At 42.0% G+C, this 27,757-nt stretch overlaps 1 protein-coding gene across 1 annotated transcript in view; it reads left to right on the forward strand.

The window, feature by feature from the left end:
• Positions 1-27,757, forward strand: part of EEA1 (early endosome antigen 1) — a 1,728,461-nt gene that overhangs the window by 979,735 nt on the left and 720,969 nt on the right. The window contains exon 14 of the mRNA XM_044087190.1: positions 23,666-23,785. Within this exon, the coding sequence (XP_043943125.1) occupies positions 23,666-23,785 (120 nt within the window). The remainder of the gene's footprint in view (positions 1-23,665; positions 23,786-27,757) is intronic.

The raw sequence follows: 27,757 nt of genomic DNA on the forward strand, positions 1-27,757 counted from the left end.
AGTTCAAGCCAGCCTAGTTCAGCAAGTGAGAGACAGTGGTGACTACGGTAGGATGCCCTTGTGGCGAATTTGGCGATTTTGTTGTAGCAGGTCTCTAGCCTGTTTAGATCACATTGCCTTAGGTTGGTATATATTGGAGAGGCATAAAGTAGGGTGGAGATAAGGTGGGAGTTTGCTATTGAAATCTTTGCTGCTTTGGTGAGAAATTGCTCATTTCTGTATAACGCTCCTAGTTTTTTGTGGACTTTTTTTATGGTCATGGATATGTGAATGTCAAATTTTAGTTTGTCTATTTCCACTCCTAGCAATTTGGTGTGTTCAGTTGGGTATATAGTGGTGTTGTCTTTTGCTGTGATGTTAAAGTGAGAGTTGTTTTGAGTATGTTTGGTGGGTTGGAAGATGAGTAGTTTAGTTTTGTTTGGGTTGAGTAGTAATTGGGCATCGGATAACCATGTTTCAACAGAGGAAAAGGCTTCCTGTGTGACTTTTTGCAGTTTGGGTAGGGACTGGGCTGAGCAGATGATGGTCGAGTCATCTGCGTGTATGAGTGTGCCATGTTTGGTGGCAGAGGCTAGATTATTGGTGTAAACTGAGAAGAGTAGGGGTCCAAGGATGGATCCTTGGGGAACCCCTATGGAGACAGGTAGTTGGGGAGATGTGTCATTCTGCCATACAACGGATTGTTGGCAGTCAGACAGGTAACTCTGAAACCAGTTGGTGACTGATTGTGAGAAGGATAGGTTACTGAGGACAGAGATAAGTTGTTTGTGTGGGACCATGTCAAATGCTTTAGATAGGTCTAGGAAAGTAGCAGAGGAGAGATAGCCATTGTTTTTATGCTGAAGGATAGTGTTTAGTAAAGGAGAGTAAGGCAGTGGTGGTGCTATGGTTTGGTCGGAAACCATGCTGAGTACTGGAAAGGAGGTTGTTAGTAAGTAGGTAGTCTGAGACCTGAGAATGTATGCATCTCTCTAGTATTTTGGAGAGTGGAGAGCGAATAGCTATGGGGCGGTAATTGGTTAGTTCTGCGAGGGTCCGCCTTTGTGGAGGGGAATTATATGTGATACTTTCCACAGTGTGGGAACGTAACTTTCTAACAGAGATCGGTTGATCAAGATGGATACTGGGTAGGCCAGAGCATCAGCTGCGATTTGTAGTTATTCACTTGGGAGGTTGTCTGCTGCTAATTTGGTGGGTTTAAGCACATAGAAAATGTGAAAAACGAGCTAAAAAATATTAAAATGTGTGACATTGCAGCTGTCAAGTATTTAAGAGTGCAAATGGCCCCAGCAGTGCAGAAACTATACCAGATTCTTAGAATAAAGGTGTTAGCCAACTGTAAGCAGTTGACAGCAAAATGGAAGTTGTATTTGGATTTGGCTTAAAGTGTAATAACAGTTTAAATGTGCATTTTTCCCCCAACATTGTGCACTTTTTCAAGCATTGCCTTTATACCCAGGTCAGTATTTTTAATATATGTTTCAGAATTCATCAGTCTCTTTCTACTGGGGGAGTAGGAATGCAGGAACGGTTAAGGAGAGACTAATTCAAACTAAGAGATGAAAGGTTAATATTGGCAGCCCAAGATAGTGGGCTTACGTACACATTGGTTTACAAAGTTCATTGAACATGTGGGAGAAACAGACAAATGTAGGTTTTGTAAAACAGAATTGGAAATAGTTGCACACCTTGTTGCTGGTTGTGACATACTAATGGCAGAAGGGCTGTATACTGAAAGGCATAATGTGGCAAGATTGTTGCACTGGGGATTGTGCAAACATTATGGTATTGAAGTGGCTGAAAAACATTGGAAGCGTGAGCCACAAAGCATCATAGAAAATGATGGTGTCTCACATGGGATCACCCATTACCAACAGTTCAAAAGATCGATGCTTGAAGACTGGATATAGTGGTCCATGAAAAGAAGACAAAAGTAGCATTGATCATTGAAATCGCCACACCCAGTGACTACAGTGTCTTGCGTACAGAGACAGAAAGTCATAAAATATCAGGATCTACAGGCAGAAACAAGAGCAATGTAGAAGAAAGATACCCAGATAGTCCCAATAGTAGTAGGAGCAATGGGTCTTAAAAAAAATAATTTACAATCATATTTAGATATGTAACCCCATAGGAATTGCAGGAGTCATTACTGGACACATTGCGGGTGCTGCGAAGAGCACTTCTGTCCGACATCAAAGATTGAAACAATACTAATTTTGTGAATTTTAATTGGACTTTGACTTAGAAATGGGGTCCAGTCTCATAATGTTATTAGAAACCCAAAAGAAATTAAAAAAAAAAAAAAAAAAAAAAAAGGAGGGGAGTGGTATACAAGGTTGTTTTGGATAAGCTTGTTCTCCCTAACAGTGGGGGAGATCTGAGGCTGCCAGTGACTGTTTGTGTGTAATACTGCAGTGCAGCCCTGGTGATGTATTTCTGTTCACTGAATGCCCAAAGGGTAGTTACTAGGTGGAAAAATGTTAGGACATTCACAGATGTGAAGAGTTTATGAGCCGCTAAGGTGTACATTTTAAAGAAAGGTAGATGGGGGGTACTTGAGTTAATGGATCCTGTTTGAGGGTTTAAGTAGGTCTGTACAGAAGCTGGGTTTGGATCTGTTGCCCCACTGGAGTGTAAATTAGCAGACACCCTTGGTTATGGCCATTGGTAGTTTTGCTGAGATGGTGTAGATAGCTGAAGTTTTGTGAACAGTGAATGCTTTGTGCATGGCCCCACTTTCAATAGTTTAATCTTCATCAAGCAGATAATTTAATATATAGAGGGTTAAGCAAGATTTACAAGAGATTTTGAAGGTATCTTCCCTGTAATCAGCTGGAACCCAAATGGACTGCATTTCTGAAAGAAGCCTGTCTGACAGAGTGAAACTCTACTAGAGTCAGCAGATTGCACTGGCAGATAAACTAGTTTGGTTGTTGGCTTCTATAGAGTGCTAGGATTACCTGCTACTGTTGATAGACAGTGTGTCAGGTTCTCAAGAGTGGTACTGTTGTAGTTTCTACATTTCATAGGTAGGTACTAGGCTATCGGCCCAAGGGGCTAAGTAAGCCTAGCCAGCAAAGTTCCCTTGCTTATGCCAACCCAAGAAAGTTAATTTCCTGTGCCTCTGTCGAGCAGAGCCAAAGAAGTAATTCCAGGGTGTATTTACTATTTCCCATCCACTCATCAAGATTTTTCTTGAAGAGTGTTAATGAGGAACTTTGCTTGACATAGATGAGTAGCATGTTCCAGAGTATGGAAAGTCTCTGGGACAAGACTCTATCCCTCCAGCATGTCCTGTTTATTGTGGTGACAAGGTTTAGGTCCCTAGAGCGTGTAGCTTGGAGGGATTGGGATTTCTTTAGGTGTAGCATGTCCAACAGCTCTAGGTTTGACATATCTTTATATGTTAGGCAGAGATCACCTCTGGAGTAGGCAATATGCTACAGAGTAAAGCTGGAGTTTTTTGGGATGGTCAGTGGAGGGGATCTGTTTGAGGCCAGTAATCCCCTCTGTGAGGTATTTCTGTGGCCTTTCCAGCTGCTGCAGATGTCTTGTGAGGTACGTTCCAAAAGGAGTGTTATACTCTGTAATGGGTCTAATGAGTGTCGAGTAGAGGGGGAACACTGACCTCTTTTTTTCCTGGATGAGAATTCTTTTGTGATGGTGTGCCATGTAGAAGCATTTCCTGACTACTGTGGCAATGTGATTATCATAGGAGCGACTACTGTCCTCCTGGGTCCCAAGGTCTCTTATCACACATTCGGCGGTAGGAAGACTGCCGCCTTTGTGGTAGTTCATGGGTACAGAGTTTTTACCAAAAGGGATAATGCACTTTTTGGCATTGAGCTTGAGGCCATGGCTCTGACACCAGGCATCTGTCTCAGTGAGGCCCTTCTGTAGGATGTCCACATCATTTGGGGACTCTACTATAGCTCCTAGTTTGCAATTGCAAACTTCATTAGCTTAGCAAGAGGCCTTCTGTGTTAGCCTGTACTTCAGAGAAGTAGATACCAAACAGGAGAGGTCACAGGGCTAAACCCTGTGGTACTCCACTTGTCACTGGTTTGAAGTCAGATTTGGAGTCTGCAACTTTACAGTGTGGGTTCTGTCGGTGAGCCATTTGGCAACTCATCTTGTGACATAGGGATTTATACCTAGTTCAGTGAGTTTAACTATAATTCCAGAATGGGGGATGGTGTTGAAAGCCTTGGCGAGGTCAAGATAGGCTGTGTGAACCACCTTACCCTCGTCTATGGCTTTGGTGATTGTCTCAAAGAAGTCGACCAGGTTCAGGAGTCATGATCTGCCTTTCACAAACCCAAACTGGGTGGGGTCCAGAGTTTGGAGGTTACCAATGTCTTTGTTTATGAATTCCATGATAATACGTTCCATGGCCTTGCAGACCAGGCTTGTCAGGCTAATAGGATGATAGTTCCCAGGATCAGTGGTGGCTCCCCCTTTGTGGAGTGGGATAACTGTTGCTATGTGCCATTCAGTGGGCACAAAGCCTGACGTGAGGCTATGATTGAACATGGTGCTTAGGTGCGGAGCCAGTTCGTTCTGAAGTTCATGTAAAACACAGCTTGGGATGTTGTCTGGTCCTATGGATGCTGTGTTTTTGGCTTTAGAGAGTGCTGCTTTTACCTGTGTAGTTGTGATTTCAGGGACTCTGCATTCTTCCTGTATAGATATGGGCCCTTTAGGGGGTGAGTGGGGGTAAAGTTAGCACTGAACCTATCTGCCAGGATGTTGGCAATATCAGTTGGTTCTGTAATTTTGTGCCATTGTGTTGTAACTCAGAGTAGGTCTGGGTGTTGCCATTGAGATTCTTGACATAGCTGTAGTATGCTTTGTGGTTGTCCTTAGAATCAGTGGCGATCTTGTTTTCATAGCTAACTTTGGATGATCTTATAAGGGATCTCAGCTTCTTACTGAGGCTGACCAGGGAGCTCCTCCACTCATAGGATTTTACTCTGTTTTGCGACAGTTTCTTCCTTCTGTTGTAGAGTTTGTTTATGGCAGGGTACCACCAGATTGGCTTCCTTTTTCAAGGAGTTATAGAGTGCATTTGTGTAAGATTCAGCAGTCATAACTGTATTGTTCATTTGCATTGTTATGAGGCACTAGGTCTTCTGACCCATCTTCCATTGAATGACCGTCTTCACTTCTGAGAGAGGTTGCAAGTATGGAAACTTTAAAGCTTACAGAGATTAATGTAAATAGTGTGTGTGTGTGTGTGTGTGTGTGTATATAAATATAAATATATATATATATATATATATATATATATATATATATATATGTTCTTCATCTCACATTGCTGCAGTCCTTACTTATGGGTAGTCCGCTGTCCTCTGTCAGCCCGAATACCAAAGTATTAGGCTGACGTCGGTCATGGGCACCTAGATCTGACATCAGAGCATCAGGGTATAAAGGCGCATGACCGACGTCATATCCTCAGTCTTTTTTGCCGCATGGTCCGATGCAGAAGCAGCGTGCCGTTCGGCGTTCTGAAATTTTTCGTTTTCGGAGTTTCAGACCGATACCAAGTTGGGCTAAGTACCCCGTTGGGGAATATTTTTGTTTTTTCTTGCCTCAGTTACTTACCGGATGTCAGAAAAAGTGAATAATTGTATTTCTTGTGGGAAACAGATACCGCATAGGGATTACCACTCGCTTTGTATTCCTTGTTTGGGGCGGAGCACGGCGTAGTCGGGTGTCGGTTTTGTGCTAGGTTTAATAAGCGCACTATAAAACGGAGGTTAGATTGCGCTAGGTTAGTCTTTGGCAAGAGGTGTAATTATAATATGCCGCCGGATGTTCGCCCGCTTCTACTAAGAAGCGCAAAGACAAATCTTTAAAGCCTAGGCAGGATGATTAAATCGTTTCGGACGCCGGACCTTTAGAAGCTACAGCTGAACAGGTGGATCCGGCTGAAGTTTCTGTTGAGTCCCAGGGGGAAACTTTGATTTTACAAGATGTGGCCTCTCAGGAGGCAGGTCAGGCTGAAGGGGCCTCTCAGGTTACTATTCTCCCTTCTATGCCTAAGGTGGTTAGGCCTTCTGCTACTGTTTCTAAGGCTCCTTCTAAGGGCAGGTCTGTTTTGACTTCCTCTGGTGTCAGTTCTGGTTCTTCAGGGTCTGTGCCTAAAAAGCACATGCTTAAAATGGCAGAGGATTTGATTACTTTAATTAGAGGTTCTATGCCCCTCCTGATAAGAGGCCCAGGATGGAGCCAGAGTTGGAAAGTTTGGAGCAGGCCTCAGATGATTCAGAGTCTTCTACTGAGGACATTCAAGATTTCCCTCCTTATTCTGATTCTGATGCAGAGGATTCCTCTCCTTCTGCTTCTCCTCCAGAGGATTTTTCATTTTCAGAAACTCTGCATTCCTTGAGGGAGCATTTTAAGTGGGAGGGACAGGATTACTCTGATTCCCGGAAGAGGCTTAGGGAGTTCTTGTTTTTACCACAGCATAGACCCTTAGCTATACCTCCGGTTTTGGATGTTGTTTCAGATGTTTTCTCGGAAGCTTCCCTTAATCCAGATTCTGTGCCTCCTGCCCCAGTTAAACCGGACAGGTATTACAGGGTGCCTGAGGCTCATAAATATCTGTATAAGAGTCCTAGGGCGGACCCAGAAACTATTAGTCAGGGGCCTAAGGGTGTTAGAGCCTCTGTTGTTAAGAATCCGGTTCCTCTGGATAAGGAAGCTAGAGCTTTGGATAGATGGGGTAAGAAGGTGTATACCTCTTCTACTTTAGCAATGAGAGCTTTGAACTGCCAGTTTCATATGTTGAAGTATCAGAATTTCCTCCTTTCTCAGCTAAGATATAAAGTGGATGCTTTGGCAGAGGGCATAGAGTGTAAAGAATTGCAGGATTTAGTGCATGTTTCTGAACAGGTGGGTAAGCACTCTTTGCAATGTGGTTTTGATGCTTTACAGGCTTCTTCTAGGGTGGCGGCCACTGGTTCAGTTATTCGTAGGCACACCTGGCTTAAGGATCAGAATTTGTCTGAGCATGTTAAGTCTAGAATTCTGGATGCCCCTTTGCAGTCTGAAGTTTTGTTTGGTCCTCCTGTGGAGTCAGTCTTAAAGAAAATGGAAGACAAGTCTAAGTCTATGCAGACTGTTAAAGATTTTTTGCAGGTACAACCTCCAAAGTTCAGTAGAAATTGGCCTACTAAGGGGTGGACGTACCCTTCTTCTGATTCTCAGTCTAGGGGTAGATCTAGGCGTGGTAGGGGCAGAGCTCAGAGTACCTTCAGGCCGAGACAATGGAGTTCGCCTGCTCAATCTGCTGGTGAGGGCAGGGGCCAGTCCTTTCGTAAACAGGCCCAATGACCTGCATTTTCAGCTGCCAGATTCCTCTTGCCTGGCAGCTCCTTTGGGAGGAAAGTTGGCTCTTTTCAAGCAAAATTGGCATTTAGTCACCCAGGACAAATGGGTATTGGACATTATAAACCGAGGTTACAAGTTCTATTTCCATACCATGCCTCCTTTCAAAGGCATGCCAGACGTCCCTCCTCGGCAAAGGATAGAGGCTCGCAGACAAATTTCTTTACTTCTTCAAATAGGAGCTATACAGCCAGTTCCTCTGTCAGAAGTGGGCCTAGGATTTTATTCTCGCCTGTTTCTAGTTCCAAAGAAAGGAAACACGTGGAGACCAATTTTGGATTTATCTATCCTCAACACTTACCTGGACATTCCAAAGTTCAAGATGCTGACTTTACAACAGCTTTTACCTCTGTTGGGAAAAGATCACTGGATGGTTACTCTGGATCTCAAAGAGGCTTACCTTCATGTTCCTATCAGGCCCAGTTGCAGGAGGTACCTGCATTTTCGGCTGGAAATTTACATTATCAGTTCTCTGCATTGCCCTTTGGCTTATCTACTGCCCAGAGTGTTCACAAAGGTTCTGGCTCCAGTGATAGCATTTTTCAGACTAAGAGGAATACAGATTTATCCTTATTTGGACGACTGTCTGATTATTGCACAAGAAAAGGGCGAACTTCTTCATCATCTACAGTATGTGATGGCAGTGTTAAGATGCCTAGGGTATTCTGTGAACGAAACAAAGTCCAGTCTAGTACCCTCTCAGGACATGTGCTTTCTGGGTGTGAGACTGAATACAGCTTCCCAGATGGCTTTTACCCGACCCGGACAAACAAAGAAGCCTTTCTCTTTATTTCCAGCAAATGTCTCCGGTCCAGGCTGACTGCAAGGACAGTCCTTCAAGCCTTGGGGTTCATGGCATCTTGTATTCTGGTGCTTCCCAATGCCAAATTGCATATGAGGAAGCTTCAATGGTATCTCAAAATGTGTGGACACAGCACTGCCAAGATCTAGACACCGTCATTCAGATAATACCTTGCATTCAGAAGGAGTTTTTGTGGTGGGCTCAGGAATGTCACCTAAACAAGGGACTCTCTGTGACCCGGCCAGAGGCGAGTCAGATTCTAACGACAGATGCCTCGGACAAGGCTTGGGGAGCACACCTCAATGGAAAATGGGTGCAAAACACGTGGCCTGTCAAACTCCAACATTTGCATATCAACTTGAAGGAAATGTTAGCAGTCCAGTTTGCATTGATGGCTTTCAAAGATTTACTTCGTCCAGGGCAGGTGTTGATTCAAACAGACAACACTACTGTCATGTGGTACATCAACAAGCAGGGGAACCCATTCTTACCCTCTTTGCAGGCAAGCGATGATTCTGTGGGAAACTGCTCTCAATCTACACCTCAATCTTCAGGCAAGGTTTCTACCAGGAGCACAGAACTCCTTAGCAGATGTATTGAGCAGACAAATAGTGGATCCTCACGAGTGGAAATTGGATCCTCATGTATTTCAACAGTTGACAGTGTTATGGGGAACTCCAGACATAGATCTGTTTGCTTCTCCACTAAATTACCAGTTGCCAAAGTTTTGCACAAAATGTTTCATCACACAGCTTGGAAGGTGGGCGCTCTATCTTTCAGTTGGAACAATCTGCATGTATATGCCTTTCCACCTCTGCCTCTTCTTCCCAAGGTACTTTTGAAGGCCAGACAAGACAAGCCAACCATGATTTTGATAGCACGGATTGGCCTCGACAACACTGGTACCCACTACTGAGGAGTTTAGTACGAGAACCTCCATGGCCTCTGCCTTTGATTCCGCACCTTTTGTCACAAGAGGACAGTCACTTCCTCAATGTCAAGATTCAGTCTCTGCATCTAACAGCCTGGCATATTCTGTTTTAGACTCTGGAGGGTCTCAGCTTCCACAACAAGTTTTGAATGTTATTTTGGAGGCCAGGAGGCCTAGTACCAGGAAAGTTTACGCTGATAAATGGAGGAGATTTTTTATTTGGAGCAAAGGAAAGGACTTTGATGTTTCCAAACCTGATTTAAGTGTTGCTCTTCAATATCTTACTGAGTTATTGGACAAGGGTTTGTCTTTCTCCTCAATAAAGGTCCATGCTGCAGCCATTTCTGCTCACTATGATTGTGACCCTCCTTTATTCTCTCATCCTTGGTTTAAGCAATTTCTTAGAGGGCAAAGAATATAAGACCCCGAGCTCTTACTCCTGCTTGGGATCTCAATTTTGTGTTGGAAAAACTTACTCTACAACCTTTTGAGCCTGCAGCTACTGCCGAGTTAAAGTATTTATCATGGAAAACTGCTTTTTTGTTGGCCATTACCTCTGCAAGAAGGGTTTCTGGATTACAGGCCCTCATGGCAGTGGAGCCTTTCCTGATTTTCATAAGGATAGGGTATCTTTGCGTACTAATCCTTCCTTTATGCCTAAAGTGGTTTCTAGTGTGGCCTTAAATCAAACTATTCATTTGCCTACTTTTTATGCAAACCCGCAAAATAAAGGGGAGAAAATTTTGCATACTTTGGATATTCACAGGCAGTTGCGTTATTATTTGAGCAGAACCAAGGAGTTCAGACAGTCTCAGCAATTGTTTGTTTCTTTTGCTTTGGGTTCACAGGGTAAACCTGTTTCAAAACAAACTATTTCTAAATGGATTGGGTTTTGTATTTCTTTCTGTTATTCCCATCATGGTAAGGAGATTCCTGCTGGAATCAGGCCTCATTCCACTAGGGCTACTGCTACTTCTACGGCCTTTATAAGGGGGGTAGCTACAAAAGACATTTTGGAGGCAGCTGCTTGGAGTTCAGTGCATACCTTTTCTAAACATTACCACCTTCCTCTTTATTCTAAGTCTAGGGCTGGATTTGCCACTGCAATTTTACAGGGCATTTTAGCGGCCCCTAATGCTTTATGATTTTTACCATCCTCCCTTTCCCGTTGCTTTGGGATTCTACCCATAAGTAAGGACTGCAGCAATGTGAGATGAAGAACATAGTACAGTTTTGTACCTACCATAAATGTAGATGTTCAAGATCCACATTGCTGCAGTCCAACCCTCCCTCCTTCCCTCTGTAGTTTGACTTGGTGCTATGCTTTAGGTGATGGTTGTTGTTGGGCATGTTTTTGGGAGGTATTCTGTTTTTGGCTGTGGCCTTTCTGGTTTGGCCTTCTGACATCTGGGGCAAGAAAAGACTGAGGATATGACGTCGGTCATGCGCCTTTATACCCTGGCGCTCTGATGTCAGATCTAGGCGCCCATGACCGACGTCAGCCTAATACTTTGGTATTCGGGCCGACCGAGGACAGCGGACTACCCATAAGTAAGGACTGCAGCAATGTGGATCTTCGAACATCTACATTTATGGTAGGTACAAAACTGTACTATCTCTATATGGGTCTACTTCAAAACATTGAAATCTCAAAACATTGAGACCATAACACTGAAAAGTCAGAACACAAAGTGTGCATCATAACACAGAAAACTACAATGCACATGTAAATACCAGCCCCTCCACCTATAACAACACCAAAGTAAGAAACATACTTTTTACTACATTTCTGCATGGGGGTAAGGCCCTGTACCCCCCCCCCCCCGTAAATTAAATATACCAACTCCTAGATCGCACTACAGTAGAAAAAAGTTAAATTCCAAACCCAAACCCCACTGTAACATGATCACCATACAGAATGTAAACATGGATGTGTTGCCTTCATGGAAGTTAAGTTAGTGTTCTCAGAAGTGCTGGGGAAGTTTTGCCAATCTGTACGTGTTTTTAGGCCATACAGGTAAGTGATTTAGACATTATGTTTACATTCTTTATAGTGATTGCGATAACAGTGATTTTTTTTCCACTGTAGTGCGATCTTGGAGTTTGTAAATTTAATTTACAGGGGGGCAGCACCCCCCACATGGGTTGTTCAGGGGGGCTTATCCCCCCTGCAGAAATGTAGTAAAAAGTGTGTTTGTTAGTTTGGTGGTGTTATAGTTGGAGGAGATGTTATTTACATGTCCGTTGTAGTTTTCAGTCATATGATGCGATGTTTCAGTGTTCTGAGTTTTTCTTGTTTGGGTTTTCAATGATATGGTCTCAGTGTTTTGAGTTTCAATGTTATGAGCTTTCAGTGTTTTGTAGTAGACCCATACATATATATATATGTCAGCAAATGGCTAGCTATATATATATATATATATATATATGTCAACAAATGGCTGCCTTGGTTGCAGAAGTTAGGCTGAGTGGATAACAGACCCTCAGGAAAAAGTTGCATTTCAAACTTGGCTTTTTTCCTTCTGTGTACCCCTACTACCCCTTGCATAGATTATAGTGTTGTTTTAGTCTGTTAGGTTCTCTAATGTAATTTGCCTGTTTGCATGCTGTAGCGTTTTTGATTTTCTGCCTTTTTTCATGTTATGGTGGTGGTGTAAGTTTTTTGGTAACATAAGTACTGCAAAATGAAACCTCCATGGAAACTTTAATGAAGGGATGTATATATAAAAACAAAAGTAATGGTGTGTTTTCCATTATACTAAGTTCAAGTTCTTTCCAGTGAATCTTTGATCATAGCTATTTTTCCAACGCATTCCTTTAACAACCTTTTATCCTATCCATGTTGAAGCCTCTTACTCAAAAGCATGAACTGGTGACAGGGGCTGCTCATATCCAAGCCACTAACTGAAATATTTTAAGTAAGCAAGTACACACATGCTTTCTCTGTTTTGCTGTGCTATTCATGGAGTGCTCTGCAATTGAAGTCATTGTCATACTTTCCTTAACTGGCATTTTTTTCAAATTGACTATTGGTCCCCTGTCCTGCTGACTGGTTACTTATCTCATGCAGCTGAAATTGACTTTTTTAGAAATGTCTTTCTCTGAATGTTCTCTGTGACGGTTTTCATAAACTGATAATGTGAAATCACAATCAAAATCACACACATTTTACTATTATTCATTGGTATTTGCTAGATATTTAGCAGGTGTTGGAAGAGATTTTAAAAACAAAAGGGTTATTTCAGTGACTGGATCATTAACATACCAGCTAGGGTTGATATCTTTGCATGCAACTTGGACTGGATAAGAAGACTTCAAACATTTTCAGAGTCTGAGGTACGCTATCTAGCCGTCAGCGTGATCATCAGCTATGTTTCTGACAGCACACTGTTGCTTCACCCATGCTGCGATTTATATGTCTAAGAAATCTTAACAATCTGTCCTTCAGCAGGTCGGTATAGAGCTAGAAACTGAATTGATCACAGCTGTCTAGTATTCCAGACCTCATCTCAGCATTAGGTTTCATCTACATATTGGATATACTTGCACCAATTTGGCAAATCAGAATAAGATCTGTCAGGACTCCATGGTTTATCTAAGCAGTCAAGGGACCCATGGCTGAAAGGAAAGCAGCCTGGAACAAAAGAAATGAGAGACAAACAGTGCAAGATATGGATTATGTTATTAGATGTCAAGCTGAAATACATAGTACTAAGTAAGATTACCAAACTGCATTTCAAGGTAGTCATTTCAACAGTCCCTAACAGTTCTGGAAAGGTGTAAATGATCTCCTCAGAGAAGAAGATAAAAGGAGTGAGCTGCTTTGCTCTTGACTTTAATATGAATTCAGTATGTATACTCAAGGGTTACTATTAAATATTATTAAGCGAGATGTCCACTCTCACAGCAGTTTGTGTCTGAGAGAAAGCGATTGATTAGAAATTGGCTTTGACAACTCTGTTCTCTTTTCATGCAAACTAATGTCACCACGTTGTAGAGAATTTTTGCAAAAGTGGAAAACTATGGCTTGTGTGTAGAAAACTTGCCACTAGATTTCCCCTTATTATTGTGTTACCACATAAAATGCTTATAAACAGAACTCTGGAAGAGTTGTCCCAGATGTGGAGACAAAGTAAAATCATTCCACTACCGGAACAAAACTGTGAAAATGAATTAAGTCCTTGCTAAGGTTCTTGAAGTAGCCATATTGCAGTAGATTGCATGGTATCTTACTGAACACAACAGAATTTCAAGACAGAGGACAGCGACAGTACAGTAGTTGCTATACATTTACCAACTCATGTTGGGATAAAGATCAATAAGCAGCATGTTTTTTTTAATTTTTTTCCAGTGGATTTTAATATGGTGAGTCATAGACTGAAGTGATCAAAGCTTAAAAGATAGACTTCAGCCCATGTATTAAACTGGTTTAAGAGCTGCCATAGCTCTTGACCTGCACTCAGAAAAAAATTGGATAAAGGTTCTTGGAAAAATAAGTAGATCTGAAAAAAATCTGGATGCTAATTAGCATAATGTTGCATACAGAATAGCATAACTCCTCCTGTTTTCAGTTGGACTGTCTGATGCTACCACACAGAAGTAGAAGATCTGATGTCAGTTTTTTATCTCATCCTCACTTATCAGTTCGGATCCAATCCATCGGATCCGACTCGGCCATTAGCAAAGCTCGTGGCTGAAAAAAAGCTCTTTGATACCTCCCATTAGCCATAATGCATCTCTCCTAATTACCTCAGATCTCATTTGCCACTTTGCGAAGACGTAGTCCTACTAGCGAGCTCTTGTTATAAGGTTATGCATTGCAAATCTGTCTCCTGTTTTTGTAAATTTGTAGTGTACTTTATCCTTTTCTCTCTCTCCCTAGTAATTGTTGCCCCTTTTCACAGTAACCATTTTTTATTTAGGTTACTTTCGTTTCTTTCATCTCTTTCCTTCCAAGTAACCATGTTTTACTTCACTCCCCTTTACTTTTATTAGGTTTTTCTGTAACTACTATTGGTAGTAGTTTCCCCCTCTTCTGCTTCTGTCTGTTAAAAAAAGAAGCTGCTTTTCACTTTCCTTTTTCTCTGAGTGTGTGTGTTTTTTTTGTGAGTGGATCCTCTGCCTGTCCCTTCTTTCCATCATGGCAGAGAAACCAGACTGTTTCAAAAAATGCACAAAGTGCGGACATAAAATTCCTGCCAGCGATTCGCATTCTTTGTGTGTGTACTGCCTTGGTCCCCTTCATTTACAAGAGGATTGTGTGATTTTCCACTCCTTCAGTCATCGAGATTTAGTAGAGAGAAAGAATAAGCTCATTTTAAGGGGCAGTTGCCTTCTACCTTTGAGGAGGCTGTTTCTGGAGAAAAAGAAATCTGGTTCATCCTCTAAAACAAAATCTGCTCATTCAAGCCCAGCTTCATCCTTGTCTTCTAAATCTTTGGACAAGTGAAAAAAGAGTCAGTTTTCGGCGCTGACTGACTTCTAGGAGCCAAAAAAGAAAATATCCAAATTTCCCGTTTCGAAAGAGTCTCTAATCCTACCGAAGCCTTCCACTCTGGCCTCCACCTCCTTGGATCCAACTTCATCGGCTCCGAGACTATCTCCTAAGGATAGATCGGATCCATTAATGCCAGATCTGACAACTAGCCCATTTTAAACCTATTTTGGTTTTACTGAGGAAACGGTTCTCTCCATCGTTTGATCCAGTTCCATCGAGGGTACCGTACTCGTTTTTATCAAGACCAAGATCCCCATCTGCCTCTTCCTCCCATTCGACTAGGAGTCTTACTGAAGAAGATGTGGAATGGATGGTGCAGAAGATTTCGTGGGCGCAGGGTATCACTAAGTCCCTCTTGACTTCAACCCTTGCGGTATCAGGTCTGTCTAATCTGTCCATTCCCACTCTTCCTCCAACTTCAGGGCAAGCTTCGGGGATTTTGGCTCCGATATGTCTGGTGCCTTTCACCTCTGATCAGAAGTTGTCCTCTTCCACAGATCAGACTTTTGCTCGGAGCTCCTCGACTTTTTCAGAACCGGAGATTTCCCAGAGCCATAGTGAGCCTCGCGAACCCCAAGTGCGCTTGACTCAGAGGTCTTCAAAGTAGTTGATGCACATCAAAGCGTCGAAGGTCAGCTCAGCTCTGGCTTCAACCCCTGGTGAGTGGTCTTCTGGTCTGAGGGGGGGACCCCATCCTGAAAGCATGGCTTATCAGAGCTGGAGTCCTTGTCCATCCAGGAGCAGTCAGCCTTTGAGGTTTTGGAGTGGGCTATGTTTACCTCTGCAAATAAGAAGTCACCTGCCCCCTCGGATCCATTACTCCAGCAAGATTCTCTGCATTCTTCTTCCCACCCCCAAGTTCCACAGGGACAACAGGACCTCAGGTGCCAGGATACCCATCCATGTACCCCTGACTCTTCCAATACTTCCCCAGACTACCCCACTGAAGAAGTCCCTAGGAAGAGGTTATGCAAGAGAAAGCATTTGGACTCCACAGAGGAGTCAGCCACTGAAGACACTGACCTCTATGAGAGTGAAGGATACCCACGGTCTCCCCCTGGGGATGTTCATTTGGGGAGATTCTTAAGCAGAGGGGTGGCTGGCAGTCCAGCAGTCCTTTGCCTGAGGAGTCAGTGAACCTGGCTGCCTTTGGTTCCCCCTCCCATCTACTTCTTGGGTGACTCCGCCCACTGACGATGCTCATAGGTTTGATCTCACGGCAGGCATGGGAGACACCAGACTCCATTGAGCCTGTTCCCTGGAGACCAAATAAAATTATAACCACTCCCTCAGACAAGACCTTTTGGACAAAAGGGGTTGCAGTAAATGCCATGGTCATGGCGGCAGCAACCAAGGAGGAGGAGAACTTGACTATCCATCCTCCTAATAAACATTCTAGGACAATAGATAGATGTGGGAAACATGTCTTCTTGTCAGCAACCTTTGAATTGTGGTCACTGAATTACCTTTTGCATTTTGCTAGATTGGAAAGAGATCTCATTAAGAAGTTCTCCGATACCTTTGAAGGAGCAGTAGCTGAAGGAGCTAAAGATAAAGTTAGCCACACTACATTCAGTAGCCAACTCTTCCATAAGGCTCATTGCACATGCAGCCGAGGCACCGACCAGGGTGGTGGGTTCAGGCATTTCTATGAAAAGGCATGCCTGGATGCCAGTTTGTGATTTTATGGAACCTTTTAAGTCTTCGTTCTTCAACGCTCCATTTGACAGCATGCCTGTCTTTGGCCCCAAAGTCAAAGATATGCTATCCAGGTGTGAGAAGGAAAGTAAGACCCTTTCTGCCATGGGCATATATTTTTCAGCTCCTCAGAGACCTTATCTCAAGTTTCAGAGAGGCAGTGGAAAGATGTGGTTCAAGAAGTCTCAAGGGTCCTACCAATACACACATGGAGAGGTTTCCTCAGAGGCAGAGGGAAAACAATAATGAAAGATGTCATTCTCACTGCAGAGGAGGTCTGCAGAACCAAGGGTCCCAGGAGTCTTCAGGAAGCCCTTTTAGTGCTCCTGAAAGGAGGCATAATTGTCCACCTCTGAAGGCAATCGAGGGTTGACTATCCATGCACTGGAGAGTCTGGCTAAAGTTAACTTCCGATCTGTGGGTGCAGAGGATAATATACAAGGGTTACCAGATTCCCTGTTGTCATCAACCCCCTTACAACAAAAAAATCCCAGATGTTCCAGCCAGTCAGAGGGATCAGGCAATCACTCAGATTCAAAAGCTGCTAGAAGAAGAGTCATCCAAGAGGTCCCCCAAAATCAGAGAGGATTCAGAACTTACTTAAGGTTCTTTTTGGTTCCAAATAAAACAGGGTCTGGAGATCAGTCTTGGATCTCAGCAGATTGAACAAGTGTGTTCGATGATGCAGATTCCGAATGGTGACGATACGGTCCATATTTCCTATTTTGGAACAGGACAATTGGATGTGTTCTATAGATCTTCAGGATATGTGCTGTCATGTACAAATGGACAGAAACTCCAGAAGTTATCTACTCTTTGGCTAGGAGCCAGTCATTACCAGTTTAGAGCACTGCCCTTTGGTCTCACTGCTACCCCCATAGTATTCACGAAATACATGGCAGTGTTTGCGGCTCACCTGATATGACAAGGATTCTAGGTGTTTCCTTATTTGGATGACTGGCTTATATCTACCCTGACCAGGCATCTGCTTATACATGCAAGAGACTCTGTTCTTCATCTATGCTCCGAGCTAGTCATAGCCATAAACTAACAAAAGTCTCATTTGGAACCTACTCTGACACAAGAGTTCATAGGGGCACTACTGGACAACAGTCAGATGAATGTGAGACTTCCCCCTTCAAGGGTGTTGACAATCAGATGGCAAACTTCAAGACTAATCAGGAACAAAAAAATACCTGCCCGCCATGTTCTACAGGCATTAGGCTCTATGGCCGAGGTGATCATGCTAGTTCCACTCCCAGGTTTCACATGAGAATTCTGCAATGGCTTCTGGCTGCTCAATTTTGAATAATTCACCAACCACTGTCTCACCAGATTCTGATAATGGACATATGCAAAAATAATCTTTCATGGTAGATTTGTTCAGAACAGCTGACACAAGGTCGACCTTTTGTTCCCCTCAACCACAGGCTATGGTGACAACAGATGCTTCCCAGATTGTGTTTGTGTGTATGAGGGGAGTTCATTATCTGGGGAAGACTATCCAAGGCATCTGGTCCACAGAAGAGGCTAAGCTCCACATAAACTTCCTGGAGATGAGAGCAGTGCGTCTAGTGTTCCAGGCATTTCAGACTGATCTTCCTCCAAGGATGGTAGCAGTCGAGTCAGACAAGAAGTCGGTAGTATGGTACATAAAAAAATCAAGGAGGAACCACATCATACCCTCTGTTTTGGGAAATGCTCAGAATGTGGCAGTGGGTGATCTCATCCAACCTTTTTCCTTGTAGCAACGCACATTCCAGGAAGGTCCAAAGTCATAGCAGACAAGTTCAGCAGAGCCATTCTCATGCCCAGCAAGTGGTCCCTCAACCAGAATGTAGCGGAGAACATTTTCTGCACATAGGAACAGCCTTGCTGTAATGTCTCTGCCTCTCCCCTGAACAACAAATGCATCAAATACTTCACCCTAATTCCCCCACGAGGGTAGTACCCAAGGAACACTGTAGTACACAATTAGCCTCCCAGACTATTGTATGCCATCCCCCCATTCCATTGATTCCAAAATTCCTTCAGAAAGCCAACAGGTTGAAGAGAAACATAAACCTCATTGCCCCGTATTGGCCTCAACAAATCTCATTTCCTTTCCCCTCTGGCTTCATCTACAAAAGGAATCTTGGATTCTGGAAGTCTTTCCAGACCTACTGTCACACCAGACAGGAATGCTTCATCCAAACCTTAACAGTCTCAAGCTTACAGCTTGATTCCTCCAGTTCTGTTAATTGCCAGACAACCTATGCTCTCCTCCCCAGTCCATCATATTCTGATATCCTCCCATAAGTCATCACAAAAACTATATAGGAGTAAATGAAAGAGGTTTGTAATCTGAGCCGAACAACACAATATGGATCATATCATGGCTCCCATTCACTTCATTCTGGAATTTCTAGCCCATCTTTTCAACAGTGGGGCTGTGGCATCTACCATTAAGGTCCAGTTAGCGGCCATTTCAAATTTTCACATTGGAATAGGCAGCTTATATTTAATCTCCCACAAACTTTGCAAAACCTTCCTAAAAAGGGACCATGTTGTTGAGACTTCCCCACAAGGATCCTTTTCTCCCTTGGGACATAAATTTTGTTCTAAGTCTGATTGTTCAACCAGCCTTCAAACCTGTTGCATCTTGTGATATGAAGTTTCTGTCTTGGAAAACTATCCTTTTGGTGGCTATCACACTGGCGAGACAGATATCAGAAATACAGGCACTATCTTCCCAGGTCCCTTATTTGGATTTTCACAAACACAAAGTCTCTTTATGTACCAACCCTTCTTTCTTATCAAAAGTTGTTTCTCAAACAAATATTAATCAGACTATCCAGTTACCTGTTTTTTTTACATATTTTAGTAATGAGGGTGAATATGTTTTACATCTGTTAGATGTTCATACATAGACAGCTACGTTTCTATTTACATAGAACTAAAGATTTTCGGAAAGCAAAAAATTGTTTATTGCATTTGCAGGCCCTAGAAAAGGCCTGCCAGTTTCCAAAGTTACTTTATCAAAATGGCTTTCTAGTTGTATTTCCTTTTGTACCTCAAAAGGTAAGTAACCCGACATATCCATTTAGGCTCATTCTACCAGAGCAGTGGCCACATCTGCAGTCTTCCAGACAAATGCTTCTTTGGATGAGATTTGTGCAGCAGCGACATGGGCAAATCATCATACTTTTATCTCTCATTACAAGTTAGGTTTGGTCTCCAGGGGGAAGGCCTCCTTTGGTGCGATGGTTGTTGTTGTGTCTTTCGGCTTTTTCCGGTTAGGGGTCACCACAGCAGAACTCCGGTCCGCTAATGATTGGTAGTTAATCTGTACATGCCGAGTTACCAGCCCTGATGCACAACCTTCAACGAAGGTACGCCCATTCACGCATGTTTCCACGCAAAGACGCTCTAGCTGAGAATTGAACCGGACAGTGTCTTACTGTGAGGCGACAACGCTACCGCAGTACCACCACCGCAGGTCTCCGTTGGTACGATGGTACTAAGGAATATTCTTCCTTGAATCCACCCAGGGTAAACGTAGCTGGGTACTCTGTCACTCTTGTGAGGATGAGATGAAAAATTGACAATATCAGATAAAGAAGTTATGTACTCACTATAACAGTCCATCTGTATTGTCGATTTTTTTCATTTCTCCTCACATCCTCACTCACCAACTCCCTCCATTTCGGTTCCTAGTTGAACGGGAAGAGAATCTCAAGGGTTACATTGGTTTTCATTACTCTCCAGAAATGGTCTGCTTTAAGAACCTGTTGTGTGTTAGATATTAACATTCCTTTTTCTCTATGAATATAATTATTGCAAACAAGATCTGAGGTAATCATGAGAGAGATGCATTATGGGTAATGGGAGGCATTCATAAGCTTTTTTGGTTGACACGAGCTTGCTGATGGCCAGTTCAGATCCGATGGATTGGATCTGAACCCATGTGTGAAGAGAAATGAAAAAATCGACAATACAGGTGAAATGTTATGGTGAGTACATAACTTCTTCTTTAAAAATTTAAAAAACATAAGTGAAAAAATAATGCAAAATATAATCAAAATAATCATGCTGATTCATATTACCATTTAGTAGTTCTGCTCAGTTTTATACCACTCTTCCCCCACCCCTATTAACTGTGTGAGGGTAGAACCCCCCCCCCCCCGAGCTAGCCAAGTGTCACTGGCTGAACAAGTAATGCACTCTCTCTGATTGCTGGAAGACTAGAAGTCCATGACTTCCTTTCTCCCCCCGAAGATGCTTGAATTCATTTTACATTATTGACATTGCAGTATAACTTAATCGTGTACTGCACTCCTGAATGTGTCTTTCTTCTCATATTACACTAAGGTACAATCTGACTTGGTGGTAGATATCACAGCTAGGGAACTTGGTTGGCAGATAAATGGGTTTGGATGCCACCACTGCCAGCCAGTGTAACAGGAGATGTGATGGGCAGGAAGAATGGGCTAGTTCTTGGATCTGCTCCACGGCCCACAAACAGGTGCAATATTTACCAGATCAATGTTTCTTTAGAGTTCCAGCTCAGAAAGCCAACATGTTAAAGTAGGAAATATGCACAGAAATCTGATTCAATGACCAGCTCGCAAAATGAAGCATGACCTCATAAGCCATAAAAAATTATACAAACTTCACAGGAAAACGTCACTTTTGTTCAGCATAGTTTTCTTAAGTATTGCATTCATAGTTCCTCAATAGATGTTGCAGCTGTTTTTCCTTCTTAAATATTACAACCATAGAACGCATTTTCTGCACATTGACTGTAAACCAGTAGCAGTATTTTCAGTTGGATTAGATGAAGTAGAATAAATCATTTATTCATCCCTTCCAAGGAAATTGGAATGTACTGTTTCAGAACAGCAACCCTCAAATGGCTTTCCTAAAAGATTCCCTCCTTTCATAATTGTAGCAGTATGCATGTAGAGGCGGTCTGTAGTTATGTTACTACAGCAGCATCAATTTCTGCAGCATGGCAGCAACCTTGTTCCATTCATATACAAATTGGACAAAAGCCTCTTGAAAGTTTAGTAGAATTGATATGGTGGCCCTGTAGGGGCTTTTTCTTTGCTTTCTGTCCTTTATGTTTATTTTGTGATACTAATATGATCTTAGTCCTTTTGGTAAAACTTGCTACAAAATCTCTCTTCCAAGTAAGATATGGCAAGTTAAGTGTGGCATTACCATAATGGTAGATCTTTGAGGGTCTATATCATATATTCAAAATTCCAAAATATCGAACACCTTAAGTTCGAACTTGGAATTTCGAATATTGATAACATTGAATGCTCAGAATAGCAAATTTTTTCCCAGGGAAAAAAATTGCTGTTCCGAGAAACATACACAACACAAGCACACCAAAATAAATAAACCACACACATACAGTTAACAAAACCCAACCCCACACTAAACCACACATACATTACTATCCACTTACCTTAACCCGCATGCTAACCCTAAGGTCCGTAACTATCGCACACATACCCTACGAAACGATACACAAACTAATTAATACACACACATACAGTTAACAAAACCCAACCCTACACTACACCATACATACATTACTAACTATCCACTTACCTTAACCCGCACCCTAACCCTAAGGTCCGTAACTCTCGCACCACAGTGGAGGAAATAGCGAAGCCACAGAACGGCCCACTGAAATCTTGCTCTAGGTATGATTTCGATGTTCCGAGGCTTCGCTATTTTCATCATTCGATGTTGTGGGTTCGAAATTATAACTTTCAAAGTTTTACATCTTCGAAGTTATAATATAGACACGATCTTTGAGATAGGCACTTGCTACTGTTTCCTTAATGTTCCTGCAAGCCCTATGTGATGCATCAAGAAGACTCATACAGGCATAATTACTTCTGAAGAAGTCTACCTTGGCATCTGATAAAGATTCACAAAATTCTTATCAGCTGACCTGGTCAGCTTGCATAATTGCACCTTTTTGGTGCATTGACTTGAAACTTGTTGTGCTACTTGAAATTAGCTACAGAAATGATGACTTACAAGAGATAACAGAAAATGAAACTGAATCTTATTTTTACAGTAGTTCTTCTAGAGAAACTGTTTCTGAGACCATGTTTTCCACTTCTAGATGTATGATATTCGGAATGTCCTGTAGCTTGCCACTTGCGGGTTTTCTGTTGGTGTTAACATTATTAGATCCGTACTTTTAAAGCTGCAGTAAGTTTTGTGTATCTGATCTTTTTTTCTTCTTTTGCAATTTCTCTAATTGGAGTATTTTATAGCCTTTGTGGTTTTAGTGGTTAAATGCCATTATTATAGCTATTATTGTGGTTAGAATGAAAACGCTAACTGTTAGTGTTAGTTTTATACTGCTGGTTAACAGGTATATGGAGTAGATGTGGTCAGTGGATTCACTAATACCATTTCCTTATTATTAAGGGAGGCAGATTTTGTGAATACAGTCAATAAAAACTGGCAGATGTGCCAACTCTGTCGATTTACTAGGTAAAGACCTAACACTTCAGCCAACCTTGTCAAAGCTTACATGGGTAGAAGAAGAATAACACAGCTGAACCTGTTGTTTTATTCCAGAGGAAGGGTATGGGAACATGCTGGAGAACATGGCTAAAGCACAGATAATGGGGGTGATGCCACTGCAATGTGGATAATCTGTTGCTATGGTATAGAGGGGTGAGTCTTTGAAAGACACATCACCACAAAGGTGGGGATGTCTCCCTTGCAGTGCTGTTGCAGGCTCCCTCTCATGACATCAGACTGACTTTGTCAGTAGAGACGAGAGAAAAGCTCACTGAGAGCTGCAGCACAACAGCACCTCACATAGCCCTTTGTGCATGGCAGCTCCAACCCCCCTAGAACTTGCACATGGAAAACGGAGGACCCTACTGTGTACAGCTGTCCCAGAAGGGAGAACTTCCTCGTGGATTACATGAGTTAGGGTGATTGTTACATGGGGAATTGGAGAATATGAGAGCATCAAGGACCTGTCACTAAGGAAGCCAGAAGTCAGTGCCAGTATTGAGAAAAAAAATATGCCGGCAAATAAACAAATTTGTAAATTAACAGATGAATCTCAGAGCATAAAGCAAAATAAATTCAGTAGATGATTGGATTGGCAGGATGCTGGAAAACTTTAGAATTGAACACAAATGTTTGTAATTATAGAAGCAAAGTAATGTAAAACATTGTACACCATCCCACTTAGACTTGCACGTATCTGTATTGATGGATCAGGGAAAGTGAGCAAATTGAAAGAGTGATTGTATAATAGTTCTGCATCTTGAGCGTAAAAACATTTCTAATTGCATCCTATAAATTTTAGCTTAAGGAAAAAATTGCTGGTTTAGCCGAACTCCAGCAACAGCTTGACAAAGCAAGGCAGCAGCATCAGGAAGTACAGAATCTACAGCAAAATACTACCTCCAAACTGCGTGAAGCTCAGGTAAGATATTAAAGCAATACAGAGATCTTGTTGCCATGACATCAGCAGAGCTGGATCTTGCATTTTGAATATTTTATGTTTATTTTGAAGCTTTATTAACATTACATAAAATTTTTTATTGTGAAAATTTGTTTTACCCATTGTTCAGAATCAACAAAACATTTACTTAGTGACATGCTGCACAAATATTAAAATTGTTTTCCAGCTGTCTGTTCTAAAACATCCAGTTTGGGCATGTCATTCTATTTCACTTGGCTGTTCATCCGAGGTACGTGACAGGATTTCTGTATTGATGTGCATGTCTCTTACCATAGGTGCGGATGTTTTAAATATTTAATACAGTCACAAAAATGAGATGTTGGATATATGTGACATATCAGATAAACATGTTATGTACGTACTTGAATTAATAAATCTAGCAAAAGGTGTTAACTCTGCTTCCCTTCACCATGGTCATTGAAATCCTCGAAATAAAAAAAAACATTATAACATGTGCAACAACAGTCCTGTTTTTGATTATAGACTGCAGGAAAGTGCATGCATTGTTTTGCTCATTAGCACATGCCCTTCAGTCCCATTTCTATACCGTAGAAGAGTAAGATATATTTTCTGTTGTCAGTTGTTTAGAGGTCTTCCATGCTGCCATTTCCAAGTACTTTTTATGTATTTTAAGTGTAGGATCCCCATTGCTGCTTCAGTCTTTGGCATTATAAAAGTAATTTTTTTTAACATTCCACAAAGATGATTTCTCTTAATAGGCTTATTTGTGAGTACTAGGCTGTCTGCCTTGCAAAGACATCCCCTCTTCATTCAGACACACACACACGTGTGCATGTGCGCACATTCACACTGCAACCCCTTCCATTCAAATACAAATGCATTCAGACAGCCATGCACACACAATTCCAGACATTCCCCTCCCCCTGCACACATCTGTGCAAAAAATAAATAAATAAGTCGACGCCACAGTCTAGCACTCATAAATACACACACATCCAGACTCTTGATTCCCTAATTAACTCCCCTAGTGCAACCACTCAGGCAGAAACAGTGAGCATGAGCACACGCACGCATACACACACACACAGTTGAGGTAATTATGGCACATTATTAATATGCTTTTGTATGTTGTGTGAAACTCACTGCACCTTTTTTTGTAGGCACTGCCTAGCCCAAAAAGCCAGCCGGTCCATAGCAATGTTCTCAGGCTGTCAAAGAAATGAGAACAATTTAGTAGTTACAATGCATTTGTTAAGAACAGCTAATATTTGGTATGTGATTCTCAGAGTGCCAGCAGGGATTTCCACTCCTCTGCAAGCCATAGTTTTTATAAGTCTGTGCTGGTTCCTGGACATGTAGGACCATTTGCACCAACACTGTTTTCGTGCACATCTACTGAAGCATGCTTCCAAGTATTCTTGGATATACATTGCTAGCAATCAGGGTCTGACCTGTCCTGGCCAGTTTGGGATATCATGGCAGAAAAGTACTTGGCCCACAAAAAATAATGTGCGTTCCCCCCCTGCAGGGGGTGGTGCTTCAGTGTTTCATGCTTGCAGTCCTCTGAGATGTTTGGCTGTTCTGTTGGTTCTTCAAGTATTCTCAGACTAATTAGACTGAGATTGTTCAGTAAACAGATATTTTTTAACCTTTTCTGATCTGAATTGCTAGGCACCTCCACAGTATTTTCAACAACAGAATTGCATCTTTAATTTTGCAGATGCATGATTATTGATCATGTTGCAACCTCACCTGTGGATATACAGTCATAGACCTCATGAAATTATGCTAGCAGCCCTCTGATGGTCATGGCGTGAGAATACAGGTTTTTTTGGAATCTCTGGCATCATCCAAAAGCTGGCTTGGGGGGGGGGGGGGTAGTGCCAGTCTTGCGAGCATAGTCAAGGCATTTGAGTGCTTTACTTGAGCATTATGACCATCTCAAAAAATGTGTTTTTTTTTCCCCTTTTTTTTTTTCTTTTGCCTGTTTTTGGCTCCATACAACTCACCCTAGATCCTGCCCTCATTCACTAGGTTTAGCAGACCTGCTTTAGCCTCTCCCAAGCTAATCCTAACATGATTGAGGCCAGTGAAGAGACTGAGACTCTTGGGACAGTGTCACATTGCTGCTGTGGAGTGTTTTTCAGTGTGCCTCACATTCTCCACACTTTGCATGCACCCGTGACATCTTTGCAGTAGATGTACAATGGGGGTGTGTTGGTGTATTGTCCCACCTCTGCTGTGACAAAGTCACTGCTCCAGCCTCCTGTGGATATTAATTTATGTGCATCGTCTACCTTCACTAGAGGTCAATGGAGTGCAGATGAGTGCATGCCGTTCCCAGGAAGGGCATGAACATCCTGTCATCCAGCAATTTCGGAGCTAGAATCACTAACTGAACCCAAGTTGCCTGGGCCATAGTCAGGACTTAATTACCTTCTATGTCATGGTGCTTGCTTGACTGACTTACATTTTACAATCATTCATTATTCACCTTGTGCACTTGTATACCACTCAGTCATTTACGGAATGATGTCCATGTCTGCTGACCTAGGCATGGGTGTCATCTGTGGTGGTGGCAGTGATAGCTGCCTGGGTTGCATCTGCAGTCCCTTATGTCTAGCAATTGCAAACACTTTTAGAAACCATGCATCAGTACAATTTTTTTTTGCCTTATTTGGGGCATTGTAATGTATATTCTTGCATCAGGTTTTAGAGGAACTACTGGAATATACATGACTGCTATATTCCAGTGTACCTCCAGTGGGCTTCTAAAACCTGACAGTGGCCAGAATATTAGAGCCATGATGATCCCTTTTACACCATGTATCTCATTCGCTAGGGTCAAGTTACATAGAGAAATGGTGATGGATGCAGCTGTCATCTAGAGTCAGTTTTGCTGCTCTTTCTCATTGAGTGTGCTTTGAGTATTTGTGGCTAGAAGTATCAAATCTGCATAATTGGAGTAGCTGACACTGCTTTGTTACTGGCAGGAATTATACTGACAGTGACTGAAGAATTGAAATCCATTAATAAGTTTGGTTGATAGTGTTTCTTACAGCATCATTAATGTCTGAGTTGCAGACTCTCACTCGTACTCAGCATATGTCCTGATGAAATGCATTCTGGGTTTTATGCTGCCACATGTGTATCATGTACTTAATTTGCATACATTTATAAAGAACATTTGTGCAGTTCATACAAGATGTTGCACCGTTATGTTTCTCTCTCTCTGATTTAAAACCTGTATTGACCTTAGGTACTGCACACTGTTTGAATCTGACCTTCTGTTTTTTTGTTGTTGTTTTATTGTATAGTTTTTAAAATTGGAATTCTATTCAATGAACACAAGTTCTATTAGTCTTTTTATAAAACTGGGTATTTGTCTACCTGACTACTTCATTCTGAAAAAGGAGGATCATTTTGCGATGTAACATTTCCTATGACTTTTGAATGAACAACTACTAAGCATAAAGCAAAGCAGTTCTTTTACATAGTTGGAAAAGGTAGTATGATTATGTGGGATGAAGTAGGTATTAACACAGTACAAGTGCATTCAGACTTCTTGATAAAGCAAGTTGCTATACTTGATCCAAAGTCATGATCATATGAAGGTTTTTGAGCTTCATTGTTTTTTGAGGTTGTTTGATCAGTTAAGTATTAATCTTAGAGAGCTGAGGATTCTTTGGGAATGTTGCTGTATGTATATGTGGCATGGCACAGTTGCACTTATGAGTGATCCCTGGAGAGGCATGTTGTTTCTACACATTGTGACCTGTGCTACATGGCACTGATTCACTTTCACAAGTTACATATTTTTATATTATGTAGTATAGCTCTTGTTTTTTATTCACGACTGTTGCCATGTAAAACGAGTATATATTCTATTTTCCATAGTGTGGCCTTCTGCACAGCCTCACTCTCAGCCATATGAAATTATTGTATTCTGTGATGTAGGGTCTTCATTCTCAA

Source organism: Protopterus annectens, chromosome 11.part0, assembly GCF_019279795.1.
Source record: "Protopterus annectens isolate FY-2018-M chromosome 11.part0, PAN1.0, whole genome shotgun sequence".
Taxonomy (NCBI): Eukaryota; Metazoa; Chordata; order Ceratodontiformes; family Protopteridae; genus Protopterus; species Protopterus annectens.